The sequence below is a fragment of the Mauremys mutica genome, chromosome 8, assembly GCF_020497125.1.
Source record: "Mauremys mutica isolate MM-2020 ecotype Southern chromosome 8, ASM2049712v1, whole genome shotgun sequence".
Classification (NCBI taxonomy): domain Eukaryota; kingdom Metazoa; phylum Chordata; order Testudines; family Geoemydidae; genus Mauremys; species Mauremys mutica.
This window is the reverse complement of record NC_059079.1, coordinates 74,356,793-74,384,686: the sequence shown is the minus strand read 5'-3', so window position 1 is coordinate 74,384,686 and position 27,894 is coordinate 74,356,793. Positions and strand designations below refer to the sequence as shown.

Here is a 27,894-nt window from a genome sequence, read left to right as displayed (position 1 = left end):
TTGTCTCTCTCCAAGGAGGTGACTTGATTTTTAGAAACATATCTACATCCTGGAATGATCTTGCCTCTACTGAGGCTCTGACCGTGAAAGGACCAGGTGCTACCCTTTACCCTTTGCTGGAATCCACTGCCTCATGGGAATAATTATTGCGAATGGTAGTGCTGCTGGCTCACTGCTCAGCTCTCCCACCAGGGGGCTCAAGAGAGTGCTGTGGGCACTGATGCTAGTCATATCCGTTGCTATCTATGGCTCTCATGCTCCCCTTCTGACTCTGTGTAAAGTGGATGGAAAGATCCCATTCAGCGCCTCATCTGTTGTGGTTCTTACTGAACTGACCAAGCTGGTGCTCTCCTTCATTTCCCTGCTGATCTGGGACCGGAGGCAGCTGGGAGTCTCCCTGTCATGGCATCATGCTGCCCCCTTTGCCCTATCTGCGCTGCTCTATGCTGCCAACAATAACCTGGTGGTTCACATGCAGCTGTTCATGGATCCTAGCACCTACCAGGTCCTGAGTAACCTGAAGATTGGCAGTACTGCTCTCCTGTACAGCATGTTCCTGCACCAAAGACTCTCTCTGCACAAGTGGCTGGCCCTCTTCCTGCTAACAGCTGCTGGGGTGAGCTACACCTATGGAGGCCTCCAGGACCTGCAGCACTCCTCCAGCTCCTCTGAGATGCAGCTGCACGTCACCCTGATTGGCTTGCTGCTCATCTCCGTGTACTGCCTGATATCAGGCCTGTCTGCTGTCTATACCGAAGTCATCCTGAAAACCCAAGATCTGCCACTTACCCTCCAGAACCTGTTTCTTTACTTCTTTGGAGTCCTGCTGAACTTGATTGTCCATCTGTTGAGCAGCAATGGGGCTGGATTCCTGGACGGCTTCTCTTTCTGGGTGGTGGTAATCGTGGTCAGCCAGGCCCTGAATGGCTTGATAATGTCTGTGGTCATGAAGCACAGCAGTAACATCACCAGACTCTTCGTTATCTCCTGCTCCATGGTTGTTAATGCCCTTCTATCCATACTGCTCTTCAGCCTGCAGCTCACTGCCTCTTTCTTCCTCGCTGTCCTGCTGATCGGCTTGGCTGTTCACTTGTATTATGGAGTCAAATAGACTCCACCTTGCAGCTCTGTTGGAGACATCTGGTTTTGAGGCTATAGCTGGCATGTTCTGGGCTATTATGTGGGGGTAGTAACTGCTTGGTTTTTTTGTCTCATTTTTATGTAACAAATGCCTTTAATCTGGCCTGGCTGTCCTCTTAGAAGGCAGGTTCCCTTCAGAACCCGTCACCTGAGGTCAGGGACAAGCATGTGTGAGGCAGCAGGAGTGCAGCTGAAAGCTACTGGCTATCACAAGCAGACCTTGCCTGTAGCTAGCATGTGCACTGTAAGGAATTGCACTACTGTGCAGCCCGAAGAAGCGGGAGGGGATACATTCGTTGCATGGGCTCTGTATTCCGCATACAGAGACTTTGGTCCATAAGGTGCTGACTCAGCAGCCCCTATTGGTGTCTGTAGGATCAGGCCCAATGTATCCCTTTTGGGGGAAGGGTCAGAGGGCTTCCTGGAGAAGACTAAGGCAGTGACAATAACAGCAGTTTAATGGCATCCTCTGTGACCATCCCCCATTTTTGCTTGAGCGCCCATCCTCGGGCCCTTTCTGGGAGGGCTCCGAGGGACTCTCGTTACAGCTGAGCAGCACCATTTCCAGCTCCATTCAGGGACCACTTCTGTGATGTGAGCTGCTTTCTTCTCTCTCTGGCTGTACCTGGTGCCTCCACAACGCTATGAGCACTGATCCAGCTGTTACAGATTCAAAGTGCCTTTTGGAAGGGGGATAGTCCTGGTTTTGTGCACATCCGGTGCAGTGAGCTGCACGCTGACTCCAAGGCAGAGTCTTGTTCTCATGCAGCGCGTGACGCATGTATTTCGCAGACCCCTTCCTACCTGCTGCTCTCATCTCTGTAACAAAGCACCAAAGAGCTGACGACTCTTCTGTCAGAGGAAACGATACGTGTAACCATCTCCCTGGAAAGTTCCAGTGACATGACCAGCTGCTGTTCAGCTGGGGGCCTGTGTGTGCATGGTTATCACTCTCACTCCTCGCGCATGCACACTGGTACATGTGTGTCTCAAAATCTGGCTCTTCACCTGTAGTAGACTCCTGGGCCTAGATCCTCAAAGGCACCTAACTCCCATTGATTCCAGTGGGAGCTAGGTGCCTAAATACCTTTGCAGAGCTTAGCCCTGGTCACTGAGGCCCCAGCTAGAGCCCAGCAGGTGAGTCTGTCGCTAGCATGTACCCAATGCCCACAGCTAACTCCTGCTTCCCCTCTTTCAACTTTGGATTGAAGCAGAGATCTGTATCCTCAGCATGAAAGCAGCTACTGTTGAGTGTTAGCTGAGCTGTCAGCTGTGATGTGCTGCAGGAGTTGGGGTTGGGGTGGTGGCTTGAAGGCTAGAGGAGTTCCCTGTTGATTGGGAAAGAGGAAAAGGAAACTTCCTAAATAAATGGTCGGAATCATTAAGATGCCCAGAATTGAAGACAGGGATGATTGCAGTGCTGGGGTAGGGGCTGGTTTAGCAGCCCTGCAGACTGACCTCTCTGTCTAGCCACAGAACAGTTGCAGGCCTGGCAGTCCCAGCTTCCCCCCCGCATGTGCCAGTGGCCCACCTTGAGGGACTCCATCTCTGTTCAGTCTCCATGATGCCAAAAACAGACTGGACCAGCTCAGGCAGGCAGCCCAGCTGCCAGTTGTCAGCCTGGTGGTGGAGACCTGCCCCCTTGAAAATTGTCCTTGCTAAGCCCTGGGTTTTTCTATAAATGACTAAACCCTTTACAGGTGACTGACAGGGTGGGAGGAAGGCAGCTCCCTGCTTTGTGCCAGCCAGTGCAGGAGCCTGAGCAATCGGCTTGGCAGGGGAGAGTTTTTTGCTCTGCCATTCCCGGTACCAAACCTCAGCAGGGGTCTGCATGTACTGGGCAAGGGGTTCAGCTGTCTCCAGAGTAGCGTGTCTGACCAGGGGCTAATGCTTCCTCCCTAGCCTAGAAATGCAATAAAAGTGTACTCTGAGTGGCAGGGCTGGAGCTTTGGGCTGACCCATGTGGTCTTGCACTGCTTTCCCCCTATACTTTTCCGCTGACCATGCTTTCCTCTCCAGTGCACCTGCCCTTCAACATGCAGAAGCCACCACATGCACCTGCCTCCCAGTACAGGGGTCTGACTACATTCCACACCCCTGCCAGCTCCAACTCGGTCTGCCCTGGAGTGTTGTGCTTCCCAGCATGCTGTTGGGCAGATCCTGTGCGGGGCAGCCCAAACTCCCTACCTCAGGGAAGCTGTGCCTCATCTCATGAATTGAATTGTCTATTTCCCACTGTGCCAGTCCCAGGCTTGCAGTGCCAGGCTGGGGCAGGGCAGGGGGCAGCCATTCCTCCTACAGGCCTCTGATTGCCACTTGACATGGAGTCCTCATGGGAGCAGTGCAGCTGCATGGGGCTGTTGCCCTGCTTGTCAGCTGATGCTTGCAGCAGTGCGTGTTTCTGAGAGCATAGTGACTGTTTAGCCTGTATAATTTATGGGTTTGTATCTGGATTTGTACCAACTTAGGTTTGACAAAGTTCAATTTCTGTCACCCCCAGTGCGCCAAACAGCAACGCCTACCCTGGCGCTGGCTGTAGTATTAAAACCTGCACTTTCCCAGCCCTTGTGACTGTCTCATTCCTATCCTCTTGCTGGCAGGGAGACTGGTTGGACCAAACAGGCCCAATGCCCAGCCCCTAGTCTGACCTCATTTTAATGTGAGTGTCTCTCTGGACTGGAGCGAAGGGTCCTTCCTCAGTGGAGCGCAGCATCCTATTGGAACCTTTGAATACACTGTTTATTGAGAATCTCATTGGTTTATTTCTGCTGGCAGCATCCTGAGGGAAGGAGAAACCTCCCCTGGGTTCCTGGTCCAGTTGTCTCATGCAGTTCATTTCCCACAGTATTTCAGCAGTGCTTGCCAGTCCCATGGGAGCACAATTCCCCACACCGCTGACAGCCCCAGCCCCCTGGAAAGAGGCACTTGGGGCTTTGTTCAGCCTTTATGCAGGGGTGCAGAGAGAACCCTTGCTCTGGACAGCTGGGGGATTCATTTACACTGCAGTTAAACGCTGTAGTGTGGCTGGGACCTGACTGGGGCAGAGCTCTGGGGTGGCCGAGGCTTTAACCCACTTAGCTGCTGTCTACACAGCAGCCTTTCCCCAGGCTGTAACAGGGGCTTCTGCCTGGGGCTTGGCTGTGGTGGGTGCTCAGGCTAGGCCTGTTCCAGTGGAGTGGGTGCACCTTTTGCAGCATCTTCAGTGAACAGGATAGATGGCTGCTCTCAGGGCCTAGGCCAGGCAGGCTGCACATGCGTCAGGATCAGCGAGGGTAATGGGGCTAGTTCTCACATGTGGGGGGGGTGGGTTTTGAGGCTCTGTTAGAGCGTGGTGGTCTAAATGGTCTACTTTGGGAGCCTTCAGCTAGTCCCTTAACTCCTGATTGGGACACTTCCTGGAGTGGCTGGGTATGTGGCAGTGCTGGGGCCCCTGCTCTCATGAAAGGCTGTGGAAGCTGGGGGCTTAACAGCCCTGCATGTCAGCCCCTCCCTCAGATGCCTAATGCCAGGCCTCATGGGGGCATATTGGCCTCATCCTCTGACCCCTGCTGCAGGGAGACATTCCTCAGGTCCAGAGGAACAGGCCTGTGGCTGGACTCTGAGCACTGCACTGTGTGCGTTAACAGCTCCTGACAGCCCTTGGGCTGGAGCCAGGGCCAGGTTCCTTGCTGACTTGGGCAGCTGCTTCCACTGCTGTGAGTGATTTCTGGGCATGTGAAGCTGGACCTCAGCGGTATCATCCCTAGCAGTTGAGAGCAGCTGCCAAGTTCTGCACTGGGCTCCAAGCCCCTGTTACGCTTTGTCCCATTGCTGTGGAAAGGAGCTGGGACCAGGGTCACAGCGCACTTCCACTGAGAGCCTAGAAGCTGATGGGAGTTGTAGCTTTATAAACCTTCATTTGCTGAAGCTCTGCTCTCTCCCAACCCTGTTGGAGGGGGAGGGGGGGAAGGTGCTGTATTGAGCTAGCCATGTGCTCACACATTGCCTGCTCAGTCCCCCATAACCTCCCAGGGCCAGTCTGCCATTGCACACAGACAACTCCCCAATTCAGCAGATGCAGGTAGAGCTCCCCAGCTGCTCAGAGACCTGCTAAAACACCAGAACACCTGCCTGGTGCTGTAAGAAAGGCTGGCCCAAGGGTTACTCAAACTGCACCTCTTCCCTGGAATGATTGGCAGGCATTGCCCCCTCTTCCCCCCCCCCCAAATCTCCAGTGTTTGCTCCCCCAGGGGTGGGGGCAGAGCGCTCTGGCATGGTACAGCTCACTGCTCAGGAGTGCGGGTCTGTCTGCGTGGCGCAATCAGTGCAGCCCAGCTGGCTGTGTGCCCGGAGCTGCTGGTTCTGCGCAGACAGGGAGATGGCGTCCTGGAGGGCCTCCTGCAACAGCTTCCGGTACCGTCGATCAAGTGCATCAGTCTGCTCCTCTGAGAGACCCCGATAGGCCCGAAACACCTGCAGAGACCAGTGAGTCCTTTTACCATGCAGTGCCGCAGCCCTGCCTCTTAACCAGAAACCAGTAAAGGTCAACAAGTGAGCTGTGCCAGGCTAGAGCCATGGCTTATGTGGGGCTGGGGGCAGGATCTGGGGTTGCAAACCTCTTCCTGTTCCAATTCGGAGTAGCATTCAGTAGCCCAGCTTGGCCAGTGAGTCACAGTGGCTCAGCCAGGGCAGGGGACTAACCCAACTGGGCAGGGCAGAGTGTTTCACCTGCTCCTCAGGGCAGGCTCAGTGGCTGTGGGAGGCTTTGCCTGTGTCCTTCCCTCTCGCTTTTGTGCTGTAGGGAGCAGCACCACGATGGGGAAGATGCGGCCTTTCTTCAGAAGAGCAAGTGTCACAGGAAGCACCCCCTGCTCCCCTGCATGGTAGCACTGCCAGCCGCCTTATCCTGCTCTGGCACTGCAGCTTCTCTCTTCCTGCCCATCTCGCTCTCACAGAACTGTAGGCTGGGGAATTTATTAGCAACGACAGCTCCTCAGTGCACAAACACTGGCTCCTGAGCCTCCTGTGAGGAAGGCCCACAGGCGCCTAGCTAGCTTATCAGCTTCCTCAGCGGGCTGCAAGAGGGTGTCAAGGTACATCCCAGGGCCAGGCGAGATCGCCCTGCAGAGAGGGAATGCAGTGCTGTGGGGGAAAGGGAGCAGCCAGCAGCCTGATGTCCATTGCTCCCATCACCCTGCCTCAACCCTGACCATGAAGGGCTACTCAGCAGAGCTCCATCACCCCTCAGCCCTTGGTGTGCTCTGCTGAGCCTGCCAACAAAGGGGCAGCTGGTGCCAACTGATTCTGTGATGGGAATGTCTGTCCATTGAGAAACAGGTCAACCAACTCATTGTCCATGGAGCCTCAAACAGCCAGTGGGGGGACTGGCTTCCACTGGGCTGTCCTGGGCCATGCTTTGATCCCTCCCCAACCCCCTTATTACCGGACACATGGAGAACGGCAGCTTATCCCCGGTCACCTGTAGCACATGTTGTTTCTGAGCCTCCGCTTCCCGTCTGTGCTGCTGGTACAGTGCCTCCAGGTCCTTCTCTGCCTCAGCCCATTCCCTCCGCAGTGCTTCCAGCTGCAGGGCCAGCACTGCCTTCTCCTTGGGCCAGCACCACGCATCCCGCGGGGGAGGAGGGAGCTGGGAGGGAGAGCTTTCAGGCAGGCTGTGGGGAGTCACCTTTGTCCCAGCAGAGGGCATGGGGGCCCTGACCAAACCATCAGGCTCAGTCAGAGCTGGCTTTGCTAGCTGGGCTCACACGGAGAGCTAAGAAGGGGCTGTCCTGCTGCCTGGCCGTCCATCTCGGCATGCATAGCACCTGTGCACTGGACCTCTCCTCACAGAGCAGCCACGGGGAAGGCTCCTTCCCTGACATGCTTTTGCTCTGGTATCTTCCTGAGTCCGGTCCTGCCTGCTCAGGAATGGAGGGCACCGCTGCCATCCAATATGAATTGGACCTGAAGGAGCAGGACGGGGAGGGTCTGGGCAGCTGTAAACCAGCTCAGTGGCTCACCTGGACTAGCACAGCCTTTCAGCTGCCTGTTGGGACAGGATGGGATGGTTCAAACCTCAAGGGCGGTTCCCCCCCAACCCCCAATTTCATCCTTCCCGGAAGCATTGCAAGGTCCCCTTTGCCCCGTCTGCCCTCCCCAGTGACTCATCCCATCTGCGTGTTACCCCCTATGCCTAAAGCCCCCATTTGCTCCCTGTGCCATAGGCCCAGCTGTTCCCCAGGTGCCTTCTTCCTGCCTCAGGGGCAAGGAGCCTGTGGGTTTTGTCTTGCAGTTTCCTTGTCTCAGAGCTGGCAGGAGGTTGCCCACAAAGATGCCACTAGAGCTGAGGGCATGAGCGAGGGCCAGGACCATCCCTGGGGTCGCTGTCACCACAGCCTCTTGGATAGGGCTTGATGTGCAGTGGGAGAACTGGGGCAGCATTACCCTACCCTAGGGATCCCTGTCCTCAACTGCCCCACCTTTCTGTGGTGACCAGCCCCCGGCAGGCAGAGCCTCCCTGTGCCTGCAGCCTTGGAGTGTGGCTTCTGATGTCACTGCAAAGTGTCCATTTTCCTCACTCTGCTTCGGCCCTGCATCCTGGCCTTGGCTGGCTGCAGCTCTGTGCCTTGCCATGGACACTTGCCCCCAGTGTGCCATCTGGGACCATCGCTCTTGGGCCCCCTTATTGCCTCATCACCCTGTGTTCTGCTCTCAGCTCTGGGACCCAGGTGAGGGTCCATTCCTCACTCACCTCCTGGTTCCCTGCTAGCTCCTCCTCCAGCTTCAGCAGTTCCTGCTGGATGAGCTGCTGGTGCTGCTCCCGCAGACGCAGCCTCCTGGCCTTGGCCACTGCAAACTGCAGCTCCAGGGCTGGGTGCTGCTGAGAGGCCCAGCTCCCCACCTGGCAGAGAGCAGACATGAGAAGGCACCCAGGAAGTGACACTCCTACGCAGGCCATTCCCAGCCGCAGCGCTGGGGTGCAGAGAGGGAGCCAGGTGGGCAGCCTGGAGTCTCTCTGCATTGGCATTTGCATGCTTGGGAGCATGGGGGGGTTGCAACGAGTGTTGTGCCAGAAGGACCCTGTCCTAACACCAGGGAGAGACAAAGCAGGGAAGAAAGAGGAGCGGGGACGAGCCTGCATATCCTCCCCAATGAAACGCCCTGGGGGTTTCTTGAATGGGTGACAGGGTGGGGACGGGGTGGGTGCAGGGTGGCTGAGGGAGGGCAGAGGGCTGCAGTATAGGGTACGGGGCCGCTATGGTCCTCTTCACCTCCTGCACATGTGCAGCATGGGGCGGACCATGCATAGCACAGGGCAGACATGATACGTGTGGGATGGATGCAGCACAGGCAGGACATTCTGAGCCCTTTATACCTCTCCAAGGCACAGCCCCCAGGAGCTCGCACCGTCACCAGCCTGGGCTGAGGCAGGAAGCTCAGCTGGGCTCAAGGCTGAGGAACAAGTTGTGACTCACCAGCTTTCACCCCCAACCCCATTCCCTCCTTGACTTCCTCTGTTCTCCAGTCATGGAGCAGAGATTTCCCAAGGCTTCTCCACCCCGCTCCAGCTCTCAGCCTCCCTGTGGGGAGCCATGCTGCCCTGGGGCTCCCCCAGCACAATAATGCGCCATCTGTGGGGGAGAGCTCAGCTCCCTGCCTACCTGAAATGGTGAACTCATTGCCTGTAGAGGAGCTGCAGCCCAGTTCCTCTCAGCAGGAGGTGCTGTAGGGACCAGGATAACTAGTGGGGGAAAAGGCTCTCAGCGTTACTGCAATCCCTGCCTCTCCCAGCAGGAGGTGTAAGAGCACTGGCTCTGCATGTAGCTTCTCCTAGCTGGAGTGGCTGTGGGACACATGGAGAGTGGGGCCCAGCTGGGAGATTACAGTGTCCCAGCCCAGTATGGTAGTGCTGGCTGGGCAGGAGATGCAGTGCACTGAGAGCCCTCGTGGCAGCAGAGGCTGGACTATGTGAAATGTAGTGAGAGTAGCTCTCTTGGAAAGGTCAATCCAAGCAGAACAGCAGGGGGGTCGGTTCCTTTCCAAGTCAGATAGAGAACAGTCCGCAGTTCTGTGCCCAGCTGGGGCTCCCGGCAGTCTGGCTGAGGGCTGAGCAGGGAGCCAGGATGGCTATGCCTGCAGCCTGGACAGGCTCCAGCTCAGAACTACACAGTATTGGGGCTTTTGAATGATGCGGGAATCCTTCTGTTGGGGCCTGATCTTGCTTGGGTGATTAAACGCCACCTCCCCGAAATCTCCAGACATTTCCTTTGGCTATGTTGGTCCTTTTCACTTTGCAGGGTCTGAGTCTCCTCTCATATAGAATGGGGTAAGTCAAAAGTAACACCATGGAAATCAGCAGTCTAACACTGGGGTAAGTGAGAGGAAAATTGAACCCCTTGTGTCTAAATTGTTGTGTAGTATTGCTGTGTGCAGATAGACATCTGTCACATTCCACCCCAGAGGTGGCTGCATTGCAGCAATGGTATATGTATTGTTTGTGAAGCACTTTGCGTTCCTGCTGGATGAAATCCAGTCTATAACAGAGGATAATAGTGGGGCTGATATCAGTCGGGAAGAAGAATAGCTTCAGATAAACCATTTCTCCACAAACACTTGTGGGCTGTGAAGAGACAATGGCAGGATGGGAAAAGGCATTGGAGCCAGAAGATCTAAAGGACTGTGGCATGTTTGAAAAGCCTCCCCCCGCCCCGCTCTCTCTCTCAAGAAAGGGGATGGCTGTAGGGGAGCTGTTTAGGGGGCCAGACTGACACCCAGGACCCACACAGGAGTTCAGCTTGCCCAGTGATCATTGGGATGGGAGGGCTTTCGGTGAGAGACGTGTGCAGGCTGCCTGTCATTTTTAAATCCTTTTTCTCTAACACTTTGTTCCTGCTGTTAAAATCAGTAATGTTTGGTTTTAAGCAGGCTGTCTGATTCCCATGTGCCCCTGGCCACAGCCTCCTGGAGGGAAGAACTGCAGGTGCCTGAACCCAGTTGGACCTGCAGGGTAAGCACAGTTGTTACACAGGCTGCTGTAGCCCAGGGCCTACCCTGAGAGTAGGAGAATTGCAGGATCCCACCCAGGAGAGGGGAAGGCCCAAGAGATGGCTGTGCTTGGATCGCACTCACCGTGCCGGTCACACTAGCAGTGCCGGTTGGTTCCTGTGTTCTGCTGGCTCCACTTTGCAAAGGCTTCTCCCCTGTCACTGCTCCCATGCTTGGGGGGATTCGGCCAAACCACCCGAGGCTACTTGTGGCAGCTTCACCTCCTTTGTCATTACAGAGGGGAACAAACCCTGCAGGAAAAGAGGGAGGGAGATCTGCAGGGGAGGGGATGCTGGGGAAAAAGAAGCAGAACCCCCAACACAGCCACACAAGCCCCTTTCCCAGCCCGCCTTCCTCCCCTAAGGAGGCCCAGACCCAGAAGTTTCTCCACTGTGGGTCCCCTTAACAGCAAGCTGGACTTCATCCAGTCTCGCCGGTGCCCTCTCAGCTGGTGTGGGGTGAGGCTGACCTCAAGGAGGGGCCATTCTCTGGGTATTTAACAAGTTATCTGAGCCCTCAGATCATGTTAGCAGTCAATGCACCCCCAGGTTAGGCAAGAACAGATCCAGCCCTGAAATTGCTCCCACACCTGGGACGTCTCCATCTGGCTTGGGGTTGCCTCTGTCCAGGAACTCTTGGCTTCTCAGCATTTCTGTCAGCACCTGGTTTGTAAGCTGATCGTCCCTGCCTGGCCACAATGGAATTCGACCCTGTAGTGTGGGACACATCAGACAGGGCCCTGTTAAAGCTAAATGGGGCCAGGATCCACTGTAACACTGGGGACCTCTGACAGAGCATTCCCCCTCACTTGCAGCCCCTTCCACACAGACTCTGCTTCCCAGCCCCCATCCTCAGTCCCCCGCAGCGATGAAGCACAGCCATCTCAAGCTCAGCCCAGCCAGCAGCTGGCCAGCTGTGCAGGGCCCCAGCTGCCCAACCTCTGACTCAGTGCTGAGTGTGGGCTTCCCCTGACTGTGTGGCCCAGATTCTGAAGATGGTGCATAAAGTGCTGGGATGAGACCCAGAGCTGGCCCAGCAGGGAGCTGCACTGTTACTGTACAAGCTAGCTCTCTGCTTGGCTTGGGGATGGATTCTGACTTTATCTGTAGCACTTATGCCTGCTCCTATGACTCTGCTGCTAGGGGGAGGGGATGTTCCTTGCCGTGTGTCACGTCCCTGTGCCACTGCTCTGCACCTGGAGGGCAGTGATCAGCAGCTGGAATCTCAGATTCACCTTGGCTTCAGGATGACAGCTCCCACTTCCTTCAAATGCTTCCGACATCTCTTTCTTTTTCTCCCAGCTCTGGTTTTTCAGCACCTGGAAAACAGGCCCGGGAGACCTAACTGTGCTGTGTGTCACCACCACAAAGACCATGCTGTCCATGTGGGGGGCAGCAAGCCAAGTCCTAGGTAAGGCCACCATCCACAGGGCCTCCAGCGTCTGCTGACTGCACAGCCCCGGAGCATTGGAGATCCTAACCTCTTCCAGGCGACAAACTCTCTCCAGTCTCTGGCTAACTCCTTCTGCCCTGAGGAGAAGCAAGGGACACCTGCGGACGCTTACACTCAGGTTAACAAGACAAGAGCTTTATTTCTGTTCAGACTTAGGCCCAGAGTATTACAGCCACAGAACCCATGCCAACCTATCTGCATCCAGCACTGTGCATGCATACAGCCATGTGGCACACACACATAGCTAGGCATACACTGTGCTACCGGCAGAATGGTGCATCTACCTATGCTGCGTCCACCCCTAGAACCTAGTAACCTAGACAGCCCAGAGTCCCACGCCCCTGGCCTGGCACATGGCTGTCTTCCCAGAAGGTAGATCAGAACATTATGATGTTGCTGTCTGGATGGGTGATGTTCCTCCATCCCAGAATGCATTGCGTGCTGGTGCCCCTGCTGAAGCACTGTGGGACAGCTGCCCAGATTTTCCCTGAATGCACTGGTACAAGCAGGGGCAGTAGCTGAGGATCATAGAATCGTAGAACTGGAAGGGACCTCGAGAGGTCGTCTCGTCCAGTCCCCTGCACACATGGCAGGACTAAGGATTATCTAGACCACCCCGACAGGTGTTTAACCTGCTCTTTAAAACCTCCAATGATGGAGATTCCGCAACCTCCCTAGGCAATTTATTCCAGTGCTTAACCACCCTGACAGTTAGGATGTTTTTCCTAATATCCAACCTAAACCTCCCTTGCTTCTTTATTTTAAGACCATTGCTTCTTGCCCTATCCTCAGAAGTTAAGGAGAATAGTTGTTCTCCCTCCTTGTAACAACCTTTTATGTACTGGAAAACTCTTATCATGTCCCCTCTCAGTTTTCTCTTTTCCAGACTGAACAAACCCAATTTTTTCACTCTTCCCACATAGGCCACGTTTTCCGGACCTTTAATAATTTTTGTTGCTGTCCTCTGGACTTTCCCCAATTTGTCCACATCTTTCCTGAAATGTGGTGCCCAGAACTGGACACAATACTCCAGTTGGGGCCTAATCAGCATGGAGTAGAGCAGAAGAATTACTTCTCCTGTCTTGCTTACATCACTCCTTCTAATACATCCCAGAATGATGTTCACTTTTTTTGCAACAGCATTACACTGTTGACTCATATTTAGCTTGTGACCCTTAGATCCCTTTCCACTGTACTCCTTCCTAGGCAGTCATTTCTCATTTTGTGTGTGCAGCTGATTGTTCCTTTCTAAGTGGAGTACTTTGCATTTGTCCTTATTGAATTTCATCCTATTTACTTCAGACCATTTCTCCAGTTTGTCCAGATCATTTTGAAGTTTAATCCTATCCTCCAAAGCACTTGCAACCCCTCCCAGCTTGGTATAGTCCACAAACTTTATAAGTGTACTCTCAGTGCCATTATGTAAATCACTGGTTGTGTTGTGATGAATGGTGCACAGCTCTGGGCTAGCCAGCTCGGGCACGAGTGTCCCAGCTGTGTACAGCTAGATGTGCAGTGCATCTGCTTCTCCCACCTGCAGGTCCCTCAGCACTCTTCTCAGCTGGCTGATCACACTCTCCTGCACTGTATGGCTGCTGCTGGAGAGGAGCTGGGCCCTCAGCTCTCGGATCTCTGCCCTCTGCCTCCAAGCTGCTTTGGCAGGATCCCAGTGGGTTGGTGAGACCTTCTTGGCCCGTCCCCTCACCTGCTCAGCCAGTGAGAGGGCTGACAGGATCTCTTCTCCAGAGGCATCTACAAGACCAGAGCATTCAGCCATGAGGGCTGCTGGAGCCGGAGTCAATGTCATACACTTAGAGACTACAGGGAGCAGAGGCCAGGGAGACAGGAAAGAGCGCAGTGGGAGGATGGGGCAGAGGGGAATTTGCTGGAATAATCAGTCCAGTTAGCCATGCCTGAGAGCTGAATTACAGTAACAATCCCTGCAGACCAACATGAAGTCACTCTGCCCAGGCTGGCCATGCAGGGACTGGAGGCAACAGGAGGTGTGAGCTCTGGCGAGTCTTTCAGACACTGGCTCCCAGCTAACAAGCTGGTACCATGCTCTGAGCAGCAGGGAACCTTCCTGCCCTCCCAGTGGGAATGTCAGACCATGGCCAACTTCTGGGGAAAAGATCAGAGAGATCACAGGCCAAGGACTGGGGAATCTATCTGGGATCACCAAGAAATGGGGCCCAGGGACCAACATGGGACGGGACTCTCAGATGTTGGGATCTGTGGTTGCTGCATGTGAATGCAAAAGTTCCCCTCACTCAGGACCCGGCATGATAACACGTCAGGTGCACCCGGGACGGCAGGGACGAGCTGCCGTGGCACAGACAGGTGCCCGGTGAGCAGATCGATGGGAAGCCCTGAAACAAACTCTCTGCCTTTACTTTGCAGAGCGTCTTTCACCCTCGCTGCCTGGATGGCCTCTGCAGCTACTCCGTTACAGTGAAAGGGGGACAGCCATTGGGGGGCAGTGTTTCTGTCCTGCCAAGGGCTGAGATGAGCTCAGAGCTGCAGGGAGTCTGCTGCAGAGGAGAAGGCTCTCGCACCCACAGGGGTGGGGCTGCCTGATGGGGTCCTCAAAACCAGAGCTAGATGAGTGCAGGAAGGGCAGTGCAGAGACACAGGGAGGCCTGTGGAGGGAGGGAGAAAGGAAGTAACCCAGGCAAACCCCTGGGCATCTTTCAGTGCATGGCAGAGTCAGATGAACACATTGGCCTTTGGAGCTGCTGGTACTAATCCCCTCCACTTAGAGCAGCCCTAGGGCCAGGAATTAGCCCCACCCCACTCAGTGCAGCAGTAGGCAGTGGCCCCTTCTGTCCAGAGCAGCGCAAGGGGATGGGGAGCGTTAATCCCATGCCCTTCTCTCCTTTCCTGACTGGCCTCTATCTGTAGGATCACAGAATAGGCCAGCATGGCTCCTTCTGGCTCCACCCAGAGCCAGGTGCTCGCTGTAAATATGCTGCCTCTGGACTGGGCTGTACCCCCAGCTGCAGGCATGTCCTGGCTGTGCCCTCGGGGAGTCTGGCCGGCAGATGGGGCGATTCTGCTAACTGAATGTGGTTGTTCCAGGGTCTGCCCAGCAGGGGGCAGACTCAGCATTGGTGCATGCACCCCAGACACCAATCCCTGCCCTGGGGTGGAGTCAGGGCCTGCTCTAGGCACCAGCAAACCAAGCACGTGCTTGGGGCGGCACATTTTCAAGGGTTGCATTCTGGCCATCTTTTTTTTTTGCTTCCAGCGGCAAAAGCCTAGAGCCGGCCCTGGCAGCAGCAGCGTGTCGTGCGCGGGGGGTGGCCTAGGACTGCTGCGGTTCGCGCCGCGGGGGAGCAGTGCCGCACCTTGTGTCTGGGCCGGGCAGGCTCCTAGCGGGGGACATTTGGGCTGGGGGCTGCCCCACAGGGCACATGGAGCTGCCTGCAGGTGCCACAGGGCAGCCACCCCCAGCGCCACAGCCGGGGCTGGGCGAAGTGGCCCGAGCCGCCCAGGGACTGTGGCAGGGCGGCCAGAAGCAGCAGCAGCAGCGGGGCCATAAAGGGCGGGGCGCTGCCATGTGGGGCCTCTGTCCCACTCTCCGGGGCTCCGCTCCCTCTGGGGCTACCCTGCCCCGGCTCCTCAGCCCTCTGCCGGGGCGGTCCCCCAGCTCTGCCCTTCTGGGTCCCGGCTGGTCCTGGAGGCCGGAGCCCTGGCTGGAGGGACCCTGAGCTGAGGCATGGCCCGGGAGCCCTGCTGCTTACCCCGACCTGGCCAGCACTGGACTGGCTGAAGGCAAGGGGGGAGCGGGTGGAGTCAACACTGGTGGGGGGGGGAGCCCACCACTGGGATGGAAGGGGGTGTGGGGGGGGGGGAAGAGAGAGCCCAGGGCTGGGGCAGCAGGAGGTGTGTGGTGGGGAAGAGAGAGCCCAGGGCTGGGGCGGGAGAGAGAGTCAAGGGCTGGGGCGGCAGGGGTTGGGGGGGTGAGAGCCCAGGGCTGGGATGGGGGGCAGCCAAAAATTTTTTGTTTGGGGCAGCAAGAAACCTAGAGCCGCCCCTGGGTGGAGTAGGTATGATGGGCAGAAGTGGGGCAAGTACCTGGCAGGGTCAAACACAGCAGCAGGAATGTGAGGTTGTTTCCTTCTATCACCCGCTTGAGAACCCAAGGGAGGAATCCTGCATCGTCCAGGAGCTCACCAGGAGCCAGAGCTTGGAACAGGGGTGAGAGACTGCAGAGAGACAGGACACTGGGTGTGAGAGCCCCACAGGTAGGAGGGCACAGAGACAACAGCACACCATTATTATTATTATTATTAATTAAGGTGGGAATCAAAGTATAAGGCCAAGGGCCCAGCACATGGCCCAACCCCACCCAGCCTGGGCGCCTGTCTCCAGTGCTAGGTGCTGCTGAGGAAAGCTGGGTGAAACTCTTGGCTGTTTGGGCACCATGGTCCCATAGGGGAATCCCTTCGTGCCCCAGCTAGTGACCAGGCAGGCTCTGTACAGCACATGGCACAATGAGGTCCTGATCCTGGCCAGGGCTTTTGAGTGCTATGGCCATGCACATAAATAAAAGTGAAGCAGGGGGACTGCAAGCCCTGGCTGCCATTGCTGCTGCTGATCATATACCAACCTGAGCCTATTTTCAAACGTATGGAACTATAGGTCTCATTATCCTGCAGCAGTGAGTTCCGCAGGACCCCATTGACCATGGACAAGCCATGGGCTGGTGCCCTGGAGAAGCAGCTTGGAGCTGCATGTCCCCCCTGTACGTACGGCTCCACACAGGGCCCGGCCCCTCGGGGGAACTCCAAAATCCTGACAGCCGAGCGTTGGCGCCTGCACCCCTCCAGCTCCTGCTCCACGGTGAGGGTGAACAGGCTGGCGCACCTGGGGAAGGCAGGAGGGTGAGGGCATGCATGGGGGGCAATTGCTCACCTTCCCAGGAACCAGGGGGCAATGGGCCATGACAAGCGGAACGGCCCCTTCCCTGGCACGCTCCCAGGGTGTCGGGTTGTGGCTCAGCTGCTGACGCAGCAGGATTTAGCTGAGTCAGTCCTGCTGCTGTGACAGCACTTGAGCAAGTTACCACAATTTCCCCTCTAGGTACACATCTGGGGAGCTTGGCATGAAGACACTGCGTGGTTGTGGCTGCTTCTGATGGAGATGCCTTGGAGCTTCTCTGTCCAGGGGGGTGCAGGATCTACTGCCCCAGGGCCGAATCCAGCTCCCAGGGGCCAGAGGGCTAGTGCTCAGCTCCTGCCAGCAGCTTCTCTACCTTCTCCCCTTCCTGGGCTTTGGGAAAGCCCCTTTGGTCCCATTTCCAGTCCCCTTCTTCTGCACACACGGCCCCTCAAGCCCTGGCTGGGGAGCCCTTGGGATCTGGCCCTGAGCTCTCAAAGATGGCAGCCAGCCAACCCACCTGTGCTCTGGGAATTCACCCAGATAAACAGGGCCAGGCCTGCTTGGGAAGTGGATGGGAGATGGCCAAGTATCATGCAGGGTCCCTTACAGAAGATGTACAGTGTGCAGTAGCAGTCCCAGAGCCCTCCCCCCACCAGTACACACACCCTGGGCTGCCCTCCCCTAGCCTTGACCCTTACATGGCAGCATGCTGCTCCACCTGGGACTGCTGCGAACACCCTTGGGACGGTGCTGGACTGTCCTCCAGCCCCCTCACATAGAAGCTGTAGGCAGCTGTAGAGTTGGACACAACAATTTCACTTGCCTCTTCCACCATCCTAGAAACAGAGAGCCAGGAGTAAGAGGCTCCAGGGGAAAGAGCACAGTGGGGGAACCATCACAAGCCCCGCATGGGGCAGAGCAACCAAGTCCCCTGTCCCCCTCCTCCTTTGGCCCTTGCTCTGCAGGGACTAGCCCCATCGCCCCAACCCCAGCCCACAGGATCAGCTCTCATCCCAGCCCAGGGGTGGGGCAGTCCCTGTGCAGACTGACAGGCTGGTCTTGGGGGGGTTCCCAGGTCTCTCCCTGGCTGCAATCACCCTGGGTCCTACCAGACCACATGATGAGCAGAGCTCAGGGCCACAGGCTTGTGGAGTCAACACATTCTCCAACATCAAAGATGCTCTTCCCTCTTGCATCCCATCACCCAGGCCTTTCCTTCCATCCTTTGCCCTGGCTAAGGAGGGAGCACCCCACCTCACCCCCCTCACATCCTCCCAGGCTTGGGCGCCATTCCCAGAGCAGAGCAGCTGCTCAGTGGCCTTTGGGGTACCTTGTCCCTCAGCCCCAGGCAACTGGGGGATGGAGCCCAGCCTCCTCCCACTGCAGCCTTAGTGCCTCAGTCGTATTGTAGCGGGAGACCTCCCCATACCCCCCTTCAGATGCCACCAGCCAAGCTGCTTTCTGCCTGCCCAGAGCCAGGCTTTGCCGGGTGGTACCATCAATGGGAGTGAGCACAGAGCAGCACAATGCCAGCCCTACCAAGCAGCTGCCCCTGGCTCCACGGTGGTGGCATGTCCCCCCTGCTGCCAGCAGCTGGGAACGGGCCTCTTCCAGCCAGCCCCCAGCCCATCCCCTCTCCACTAGCCTCTATCCAGCTGCGAGCTTGTCCCTGAGTAAATGAAGTGCTTTAGAAACAGAAGGATTCAAAGCCCCTGGGTGAGGAAGGGACAGTGGCTGGGTGCTGGGTGGGGTTCCTTCCAGCTCTGCAGTGCACCCCTACTTTCCTGCACTCCCATCCCCAGCTTTGCAGTGCACCTCCTGGTCTCCTGCGCTCCCACCCCCAGCTCTGCAGTGCATCCCAATCCTGAGCCAGAGTCCCCTCACCCCTGTCCAGTCCTGGGCTCCTAACATCTCTGCCAAAGGTGCCCAATCCTGGCCTGCTCCATACCCCGCTCTCCTGGTCCTGCCCTTCCACCTCCAATGCTCAGTCCTGAGCACTATTCCCTATTCTAGTCCTGACCACACACCCACATTCTGCTGTGGCACCCCAAGCCCAAGCTCCACGTGCTCTGGCCAAGGGCAGCGTGTAGCTTTCAGAGATGCCACTGAAACCATCCCCCCAATGTGGCCTTAGCCCCTCTATTGCCCAGCTTGCTGCTGGGGACTGGAAGCCTCTTGCTCATGCCCTGGGAGGAGCAGGAATGAGGGATCAGGTACGTACAGACCCAGCGGGGGGACGTCCAGCACGTGCAGGGCTTGATTTCTGGGGCTGAGAAGGTCCCGGGCATTTCCATCTGCACAAAGCTATAACGAGCAGCATTAGTACTGAGCAGGGGCCACCCTGGGCATGGAGCCGAGCTGGCACTGGGCTGTCTGGGTAGGGAGTGCCCCATGGCGAGGGGGCAGGAGCCCAAGGGAGGGGCTGGGAGAACACACCGTGGGCTGGGTGGTTTCACACAGGGCTCCTGAACCATGGGGCTATTGTAACAATGAGGAATGCCTGCGATGGTCTAGCTCCATATGGGAAACCCGGAGTCCTGATCGCCGACATTCCCCTGATGCAGGGAGCCAGCCACATGGCTCCGGTGAGCCCTGGTGCAGAGGCCTTCATAGAATCATAGAATCTCAGGGTTGGAAGGGACCTCAGGAGGTCATCTAGTCCAACCCACTGCTCAAGGCAGGACCAAACCCAACTAAATCATCCCAGCCAGAGCTTTGTCAAGCCTGACCTTAAAAACCTCTAAGGAAGGAGATTCCACCACCTCCCTAGGTAACCCATTCCAGTTCTTCACCACCCTACTAGTGAAAAAGTTTTTCCTGATGTCCAACCTAAATCTCCCCCTCTGCAACTTGAGACCATTACTCCTTGTTCTGTCATCTTCTACCACTGAGAACAGTCTAGATCCATCCCCTTTGGAACCCCCTTTCAGGTAGTTGAAAGCAGCTATCAAATCCCCCCTCATTCTTCTCTTCTTCAGGCTAAACAATCCCAGTTCCCTCAGCCTCTCCTCATAAGTCATGTGCTCCAGCCCCCTAATCATTTTTGTTGCCCTCCGCTGGACTCTCTCCAATTTATCCACATCCTTCTTGTAGTGTGGGGCCCAAAACTGGACACAGTACTCCAAATGAGGCCTCACCAGTGCTGAATAGAGGGGAATGATCACATCCCTCGATCTGCTGGAAATGCCCCTACTTATACAACCCAAAATGCCATTAGCTTTCTTGGCAACAAGGGCACACTGTTGACTCATATTCAGCTTTTCGTCCACCATAACCCCTAGGTCCTTTTCTGCAGAACTGCTGCTCAGCCATTCGGTCCCTAATCTGTAGCAGTGCATGGGATTCTTCCGTCCTAAGTGCAGGACTCTGCACTTGTCCTTGTTGAACCTCATCATATTTCTTTTGGCCCAATCCTCTAATTTGTCTAGGTCCCTCTGTATCCTATCCCTACCCTCCAGTGTATCAACCACTCCTCCCAGTTTAGTGTCATCTGCAAACTTGCTAAGGGTGCAGTCCACACCATCCTCCAGATCGTTAATTAAGATATTGAACAAAACCGGCCCCAGCACTGATCCTTGGGGCACTCCACTTGATACCGGCTGCCAACTAGACATGGAACCATTGATCACTACCCGTTGAGCCCGACCATCTAGCCAGTTTTCTATCCACCTTACCATCCATTCATCCAGCCCAGACTTCTTTAACTTGCTGGCAAGAATACTGTGGGAGACTGTATCAAAAGCTTTGCTAAAGTCCAGAAATAGTACATCCACTGCTTTCCCCTCATCCACAGAGCCGGTTATCTCCTCACAGAAGGCAATTAGGTTAGTCAGGCATGACTTGCCCTTGGTGAATCCATGCTGACTGTTCCTGATCACTTTCCCCTCCTTTAAGTGGTTCAGAATTGATTCCTTGAGGACCTGTTCCATGATTTTTCCAGGGACTGAGGTGAGACTGACTGGCCTGTAGTTCCCTGGATCTTCCTTCTTCCCTTTTTTAAAGATGGGAGCAGCTCTATGTCCAGGGATCTCACACTTGACAGACTATACGTGGTAAGCTGTAAAGCAGCTGAACTGGGAGCCTCCCCGTTCCCGCGGGCTGGCTCTCCATGGGGCACGTGCAGGGATGTGAAAGGAAATTGACGGGAACTAGAGTTTGGTCAGTTTTGGGAAAGCTTGGCTCCCGCCCAGTGTCACAATGTCACTGAGGGCCTGGGGGCAGCACTGCCCGGGGGGGAGGGGGGTTGTAACTGGGTGGGGCTGTGGCTGGGGACTGCATGTGTCTCCAGCAGGTGCACTGAAAACCTGTGGCATCCCAATAATGTGGGGTGGCCAGGGGGATAGTGGAAGAGCTGGACCCATCTGGGGCATGACCCACATCCCCATTGAAATTAGGAATTCCCAGGGCTTTGGATCAGACCCTTGGAGGGGGGTGGGGTCTGTATTGTTATCAGAAGTCCTGGCTATGCTTCTCTCTCATTAGAACAATCTTGGTAGAGCTGCCCCTGCTCTAACGTCACGGAGACCCTGCTATGTTTTCGCTGTGAGCCTTGGTTGATAAAATAAGGTTCCTGCCTGTCCTAGATTTTTCCCCTTCTGCTGGCTGTGAGAGTGGGAAATGAGATTGCTTCCCATGGGAAAACACCAGAAGCCCCCTCCCTCGCCCTCCCTTCCATTATGGCAGGGAATGATGGGCAGTTAACCAGCTGTCTGTCTGAGCTCCCGGCCTTGGACTGTGCTGCCCATGCAGATCCAATTGCAGGAGCAGGACTCTGCACAGAGGCCAGGTTTCACCCGCACGGATCCAATGGCAGGATCAATGTCATAGTTCCTTCCTCCAGGAGATGGGGGAGGAAGTTAATGCAGAAGCAGCCTGCCCACTCTCCTTTTCATAAAGGAACATTCCCGGGGGCCTCTCTGAATGGAAACATTTGTCATGGTTCTTTGGGATTGATGTACCCAGGGATCCAGGCCAACTGTTCTGAAGGGAAAGTTGTTAGGCAGCTGGTTGTCCAGGCAGTAGCAGGGGTAACAGTATTATTCCAAACCCAAAGAGCTAACCACTCCACAGCCCCATCCGGAGGCACGGCCCAGCCTCAGGTGCTGGCTCCAGGGCACAGCAGGTTGCACCCCTCCATTCCTTTGCTTCTTTTCCTTTGTTTCCTTTTTCTGATGTTTAAATTCAAGGCACAAACCTGTCTTGAGGCAGCATCGGCAGGGGGCATTCAGACCCAGGAGAGCCAGGCAGGGGATGGTTCCTATGCACCAGGCTGGCACCTGCACCCACAGGTTGGGGTTCAGAGCCTGCTGAGGGCAGCAGCTCCAGGGCCCCACCACAGGCAATGGGAGATACTGCTCTAATGAGGGTTATAAAATCATTCCCCACCCAATGGCCCAGGCTGGAGGATGGGCAGCCAGCCTGGGGCGCACACCTGCCAGCGATGGATCTCCCGCACTTCATCTTACCTGGACAAAGCTGACAGTTTGCAGTTGCTCCCTGCCATCCCCTGGGAGCTTGGGATCCTGGAAGACGGTTTCTATCACCTGAAGAGGGGGTGGAACTGCTCAGAGGCCTGTGCTTTGCTCACCAGCTCCCTGGAATTTCTTCTGAAGCTGGGATCTCTCCTGCCTTCAATTAGCTGAGGGAGCTCCCCTCAATTTCAGGGTCTGTCGCATCTGTTCATGGAAGGGCGGGATTGGGCCCTTTGGGTGAGCTGAGAGCTCAGGACCATCCCCTGCCACGTGAGCAGCAGCCTCCCCAGGCTGTCTCCCCCACCCCTGGGATGCCATAGCCAATGGATCCCTGGCTGCCAATTGACCCCTGGGATGCTGTGTCCAATGGCTGTTCAGATTTCAATGGGGGTGCAGGGGAAATTTAGTGGTGGCCAGGAGTCCCTTAGGCCCTGGAAGCCCTTGGATTTTTGTGAATGGTAAAATGTAAATGTCAGTCTATTTCGTTGTGGTTATTCACTGCCGTTTGATTACACCCAAATTACCCACACCAATCCCCTCGCTTGGGTTGTTAGCAGGGTTTGACCCGTCAGAGGTAGAAGCATGAGCCACTACAGCTCAAGCTAAAGGAGCAGCTCCTCCAGTTAACAGCTTTAATAGGTTCTTATCCTCATGTGGAGCCGATGCTACGGGGGACCGGGACATGCTGAGCTAGGCGAGAGGCCAGACACTGTGCTAGGAGGTGGCAGAGTGTAGATTGAGAAGTGCCTCATGTAGCAACAACTCCAATTGGTCTGGCAATGGGAGGCCAGGCATGTCCCCAGGTCCCATTGACACGCATTCACTGGCTCTCCCAGGTACTGACCCATTTTCTCTCCCCGTCTCTCGGATGATGCATGAGCTGCAGGTGCCTGTCTGGCTCCAGCACTCCCTGCCACTTTCCCCTGCTGTGACCCTGTGGGAGCCACGGGCTGGCTGAGCTACCCGGCCACTCTGATCCTCCGGGGGAAGCTGGTGCTGGCTACGCCACTGCCTCCATCTGTCTGTCTGCCACATGACAGGAGATGGGAAGGCAACGGTGCTGAGCGGCTTCCAGGCAGCAGTGGCCAGAGCACTGCAGAGCCAGCACAGTTCCATGCTTGGAAGCGGGGAGCAGAAACGGTGCCTTCTCCATGGCAGAGCTGCCTCCCCACCCCCTGCACTTTCTGCCCCTCTTGCTGGCTTTCTCCCCATATCAGAACTGCTGCCACCTCCATGGAGAACCACTGGGGCAGCCAGAGGGGGAGAACGTCTCTCCCTGCCTTGCTCTGATGCCCAGATCTGCCCTGCCAAACTACCTAAATGGTGCCCCTGGCTGCCCTCTGACACCGGGACACCACACCCAGCACACATATGTATGCTCAGTTCAGTGCCAAGCCCCAGGCAGCCTACAAGGGTTGGAAGGTTCATGCCAGTGGGTGGAGTGGGCCATCCCAACCCAGCGCATCTGAAGGATTAAACCAGCCTGGTGAGAGGGAGACAGGACCCAGCAATAACCCCATGGCCACCCAGCCAGCTACACTCACCTGCTGGATGATGCTGTGGTGCTGCCCAGTGCCCTGAGGCTGCGGCTTGGTGACAGCGCAATGGGCCTCCCACAGCAGCAGGGACACGCTGTAACCAAGGGGCACCATGGCCAGCAGGGGTCTCACCAGCTCCAAGAACACCTCGTCCTGCAGAGAGAGCCAGGGGAGCAACCCAGGACACAGCCGACCCTAGGGGAGCTGTGGCAGATCTCGAACACAGGCCAGGGTGCTCTGCTCCAAGCCCTGACCTCAGGCCCCCCCCACCCCCACTGCTGGTGCTGGCCCCTGCTGAGGGCTTTGGGGCTGGGGCTGGTGGGGAGAGGTAGAGACCCCATTGAAACGTGCTCAGCCATGTGAATCTAAAGCCATTTACCAGCTGGGCTGGGACGCTTTCAGCACCCCAAGCCCTGTGTCAGTCGGGCCCTGGAGAAGCAGACTGGGAATGGCACAGCCCCTGAAGGAGGCCTGGGACCGCAAAGGGGGCGTCTGCTGGGAGCAGGGGAGGGGGATAGGAGACCCCGTGCAGCGTGAGTAAGAGTGGGAATGCCAGGACGGAGCATCGCTGTGGGGGCAGGAGCAATGGTGAAATGCCCAGGACTAGACTCGGGATTAGTCCCAAGGGGAGGGGAACCCCTGCTGCTTGGGCTATTTCCAGGTGCACTGGACCAAGCTCCACATTATCCCTGGATCTCAAGGTTCCCACAGAGGCCTTAGGCTGATAAGGGGGATCATGACAAGCACCTTAGCAGCCATTCCTTACCGCTCGTGATTGAGGGGCCAGGATAATCCCAGGGGACACGGCCAAGCTCTGGTGAGACACATAGATCAGTTCTCAGGGCTTGGGGAGTCTAGGCTCAGTCTGGCTCCTGGATCAGCCTCTGGGTGCTGCCTGCCCCTGAGTCTAAGGAGAGGGGTGCAGGCCCCAGGCCTTTCCCCTTCCCAGCACAGACATGCAGAACCCACCGTACCTGCCCCGTATCCAGACTAAAGATGCCATCAAATGTGAAGCAGCCCTCCTGGAAAGACAGCAGCTGGGTTAGTGCTTAGCCCTTCCTGCCTCTCACCCAGCCCCAGCATGCACCGGCTCAGAGCTCTCCCGTCCCATGGGGACCTCTGGGGTGTATTTCATCCCCCTGGGCTGGGTGCAGGAGGAACCATAGCAGCTGAGCTCCAGGGGTTGGCAGCGTTGCACTGCACCACAGGAAACAGTTCCACAGCTGTGGCCTGGGCACAATTCCTACCTGCCAGGGCAGGGGCTGAGCAGGCAGTGACCTGCTGCCCTTTGCTTCTGTGGGGCTGTGGGTGAGACGGACCCCGTCCAAGGGGAACTAAGTGAGAGGGCTACGCGGGAGGGGCTGAGAGCTGTACCAAGCCAGGCCGTGAGAGAGTCCTGGGACTCAGCCCCCACCCCCCACCCCAGTGGGTCAGGGTTCCCTCAAGTCCCAAAGGCTGATTTGTAAGAGGGCAGGTATCCCCTGTGGATGACTCTTGCTGCTTGAGGTGAGGCCTCTGTTGCTTCATCCTGTGCCTGGCTGGAGGGTCACTGCCCCTGCATACAGCCATACTCCTCACACAGGCAGCTTCCGGGCCACCACCTGAGCACGGGCATGACATGAGCATCCCACCTTCCCTTCTCACTCCAGCTTGGGGTGAGGACCCTGCCCCGGACACCACCCAAACCTACCTGAATGTCCTTGTCTGCCTTATCTATGAAAATCAGCCGGCTGGAGTCTTCATTCACGACCCGGAAATTCTCCTGCTTCCCCGAGCCTGAAACACCGAGCAAGGGGCCAGGGGCATAAACACCGGATCAGGGACATGATCAAGAAATAAACTATGGGAGATCCTGCTCCCTGGGGCCTGATCTGCTCCAATTGGTCCACAGGGTCCACTCCCCTGGAACCAGCTGCAGTGAGGACTGGGATGTGCCATCCCCACACAACACCTGCAGACTGGATCTCCTGGGCCTGGCAGCACCACCTCTGGCACCCATGGAAGGCCTAGACAGCAGGGACATGAAGCCACATGCCAGATGGGAATGGGCCAGGAAACAGAAGCGAGAGCAGAGCCAGGTGACCTGACCCAACCTGCCATTCCCCAGGCACTGGGACTTTGGCCCACATGTGCCCATGGGTCTTTCACCTGCTGAGCCCAGGCTGCCCTCCATCCCCTCCCCAATTCTCCTTCGCAGGGAGCATCAGCCTCCTCCTGGTCCCCACTGGGGAGCCTCAGCTCTTTGGGTTTAATCTCAGCCCATCCTCCCCTCGGGTGGTCCTTCAGCCAGGGAAGGGCCGGGATGAGGAAGGTCACTGAGCCCTGCTGCTGCTGGCCCTGCCCAGTTGGTTCCCTGCAGTGGTGTAGACGTGACCTGGCTTTACTGCTGGCTCAGGCACAGTGGGGAGGCCTGAACACTGGTTGCTAAAGGGAATGAGATCCCGGCTGGCTGCAGCCTGCTGGGTGTAACCATCCCCGGGTTCCTGTTGCGGTCGGGGACCATCCTCCTGCAGGCCCCTGACAGAGGAACACTCCTGTCAGCAGTTCCCCTTTGCTGTGAACTGACAAAACCACTTCCAAGTGCTGGCCTGAGCTTCCTGCCCCTCCCCCATGGAGCCTGAGCCTGACCAGCCCTTCACTCCGAGCCCAGGCTGAGGAGAGGTGGGGTGCAGCCTCCCGGGTACCCTGCTGCCTCTGCTCTCGCCCCACTTTAGGCTCCAGTGGCTCAGAGAGCAAAGGGATGTTGTGTCTTCATTCTGCAGTGCCCCCCAGAGCCAGCTTGCCCCCTTCTCCCCAGGCCCATCTCCTTCCTCCCCCTGTGCCCTCTTCATCATGCCCCTCTCCAGCTAACTCTGCATCTCCCTCCGGCTGCTCTTCGTGCCTGGCTGCCTTATTGCCATTCTCACCATGGGGCTCTGGCCAGGCCAGCTGGACACAGACCCCCAGCTCCTTTCACAGCAGCAGCAGATGCGCTTGGCTTTTGGGTCCAGCTCTGAAGAGAGATTTACCTGCCTCTCTCCCGTTGATTTCAAGGGCAGTTAGGTGCCTAACTGGGCATACCAGGCTAGGCTGGATTTGAACCAGTCATCAGCTTCCCAGACCACTCCCCACTCCCACACAGGAGCCAATCCCCTGACAAGACTACACAAAGGGCCTGATGAATTGTAGGCACTCATGCCCTAGACCCCCCCTGCTGCTGGCTTCCCAGGGCATCGTACCTGCTGTGCGTCGGAGTCCCACTGCTGCTCGCACACATGCCTCCTGCTTGGCCTGGAAGGAAGCACACCAGAGAGAGGTAAGGGCTTCTGCCCCAGGCCCAGCACTTCCAGGAGCAGACTGCTAGGGAACTGAAGGAGACGCACAAGGGGAAGCCAGTTCCCTGGCTCCTGATGCACCAGCCAGCTCCAGAGAGCACCTGGCTCCCAATCACCACCAGCCCAAGGAGGAGCTGGAAGCAACAGGGCAGGTGTCAAAGCTGGACAAAGGGGACAGTGACAGGACAATATGCAATGAGGGAGCTGCCCCTCCCAGACCTTCCCACTCCGGGTCTCTCAGCTAACCCCAGCAGCACTCACCTGCCCAGCGTCCATAGCCGACACTCTACTGCACTCTGCAGCCGGTGAGCTCCTTTTCCATGGAAGGGAGATGAAGTTACCATGCATTTTTAATCTGTCTGTCCTGATGCTCCTCAGGGGAGCAGAGGTAGGTGTAGGCTGCAGGTGGGGGGAGGGGTCTGCGCCAGTTGAGCACAAGCGGCAGGTGTGGACAGAGCTGGGGAGAGCAGCGCCCCAGCCTCAAGGGCAGAGCTGGGGGTGCAGGCACAAGGGCGGTTCCTTCCATGCCTCCCCCGCAGCACTCGGACAGCTGAAGTCATCTGCTTGTATGGCTGCAGCACTGCCAAAAGCAGAGCAATCTTCTCCCACACTGGCCCCTGGAGATGCCTCAAACCAGCCCTGTGGGGCAACTTCTAGGGCTGAGAGGGGACTTTAGACTTCACAGCTCATTTCAGTGCTTGGCCCCTGCTGTGACAGCCAACAGGGCAGGGCTGCCCAGAGGATTCAGGGGGTCTGGGGCAAAGCAATTTCGGGGGCCCCTTCCGTAAGAAAAAGTTGCAATACTACAGAATACTATATTCTCGTGGGGGCCCCTGCAGGGCCCGGGGCAAATTGCCCCACTTGCCCCCCCCGGGAGGCCCTGCAACAGGGGGCCAGTAACGACAGGCATCTCTCCATTGGCACCCCCAACTCCTTTCACATTCCCCTGGCCCCACGCAATGACTTCTGGTCACTACCGAACTGGGCTGGATTCAAACTGATGGCTTAAATGTGCCAGTCTCTGGAGAAACCTCATCTCCTCCAAACCTCATTAGTTAATGACCCACCCTC

General features: G+C 56.7%; 2 protein-coding genes across 2 annotated transcripts; one reads left to right on the top strand and one right to left on the bottom strand.

Annotated features, from left to right (window-relative positions):
- Positions 1 to 133: 133 nt before the first annotated feature.
- On the top strand, positions 134 to 3,931 carry LOC123375963 (probable UDP-sugar transporter protein SLC35A4). Its single transcript, XM_045027452.1, has one exon. The coding sequence runs from the start codon at positions 134 to 136 to the stop codon at positions 1,109 to 1,111; it is 978 nt and encodes a 325-aa protein (XP_044883387.1). The 3' UTR covers positions 1,112 to 3,931.
- Positions 3,905 to 27,099, bottom strand: LOC123376324. Its single transcript, XM_045028246.1, has 17 exons — positions 27,085 to 27,099; positions 26,728 to 26,779; positions 25,200 to 25,285; positions 24,484 to 24,531; positions 23,516 to 23,662; positions 21,966 to 22,043; positions 18,722 to 18,804; positions 17,199 to 17,336; positions 16,372 to 16,485; positions 15,694 to 15,824; positions 13,151 to 13,368; positions 11,399 to 11,482; positions 10,754 to 10,874; positions 10,249 to 10,415; positions 7,871 to 8,020; positions 6,599 to 6,766; positions 3,905 to 5,592 (listed from the first exon to the last, which is right to left on the bottom strand). Exons 1-17 carry the CDS (start codon positions 27,097 to 27,099, stop codon positions 5,410 to 5,412), a joined length of 1,983 nt encoding a protein of 660 aa, XP_044884181.1. The 3' UTR covers positions 3,905 to 5,409.
- Positions 27,100 to 27,894: the final 795 nt, after the last annotated feature.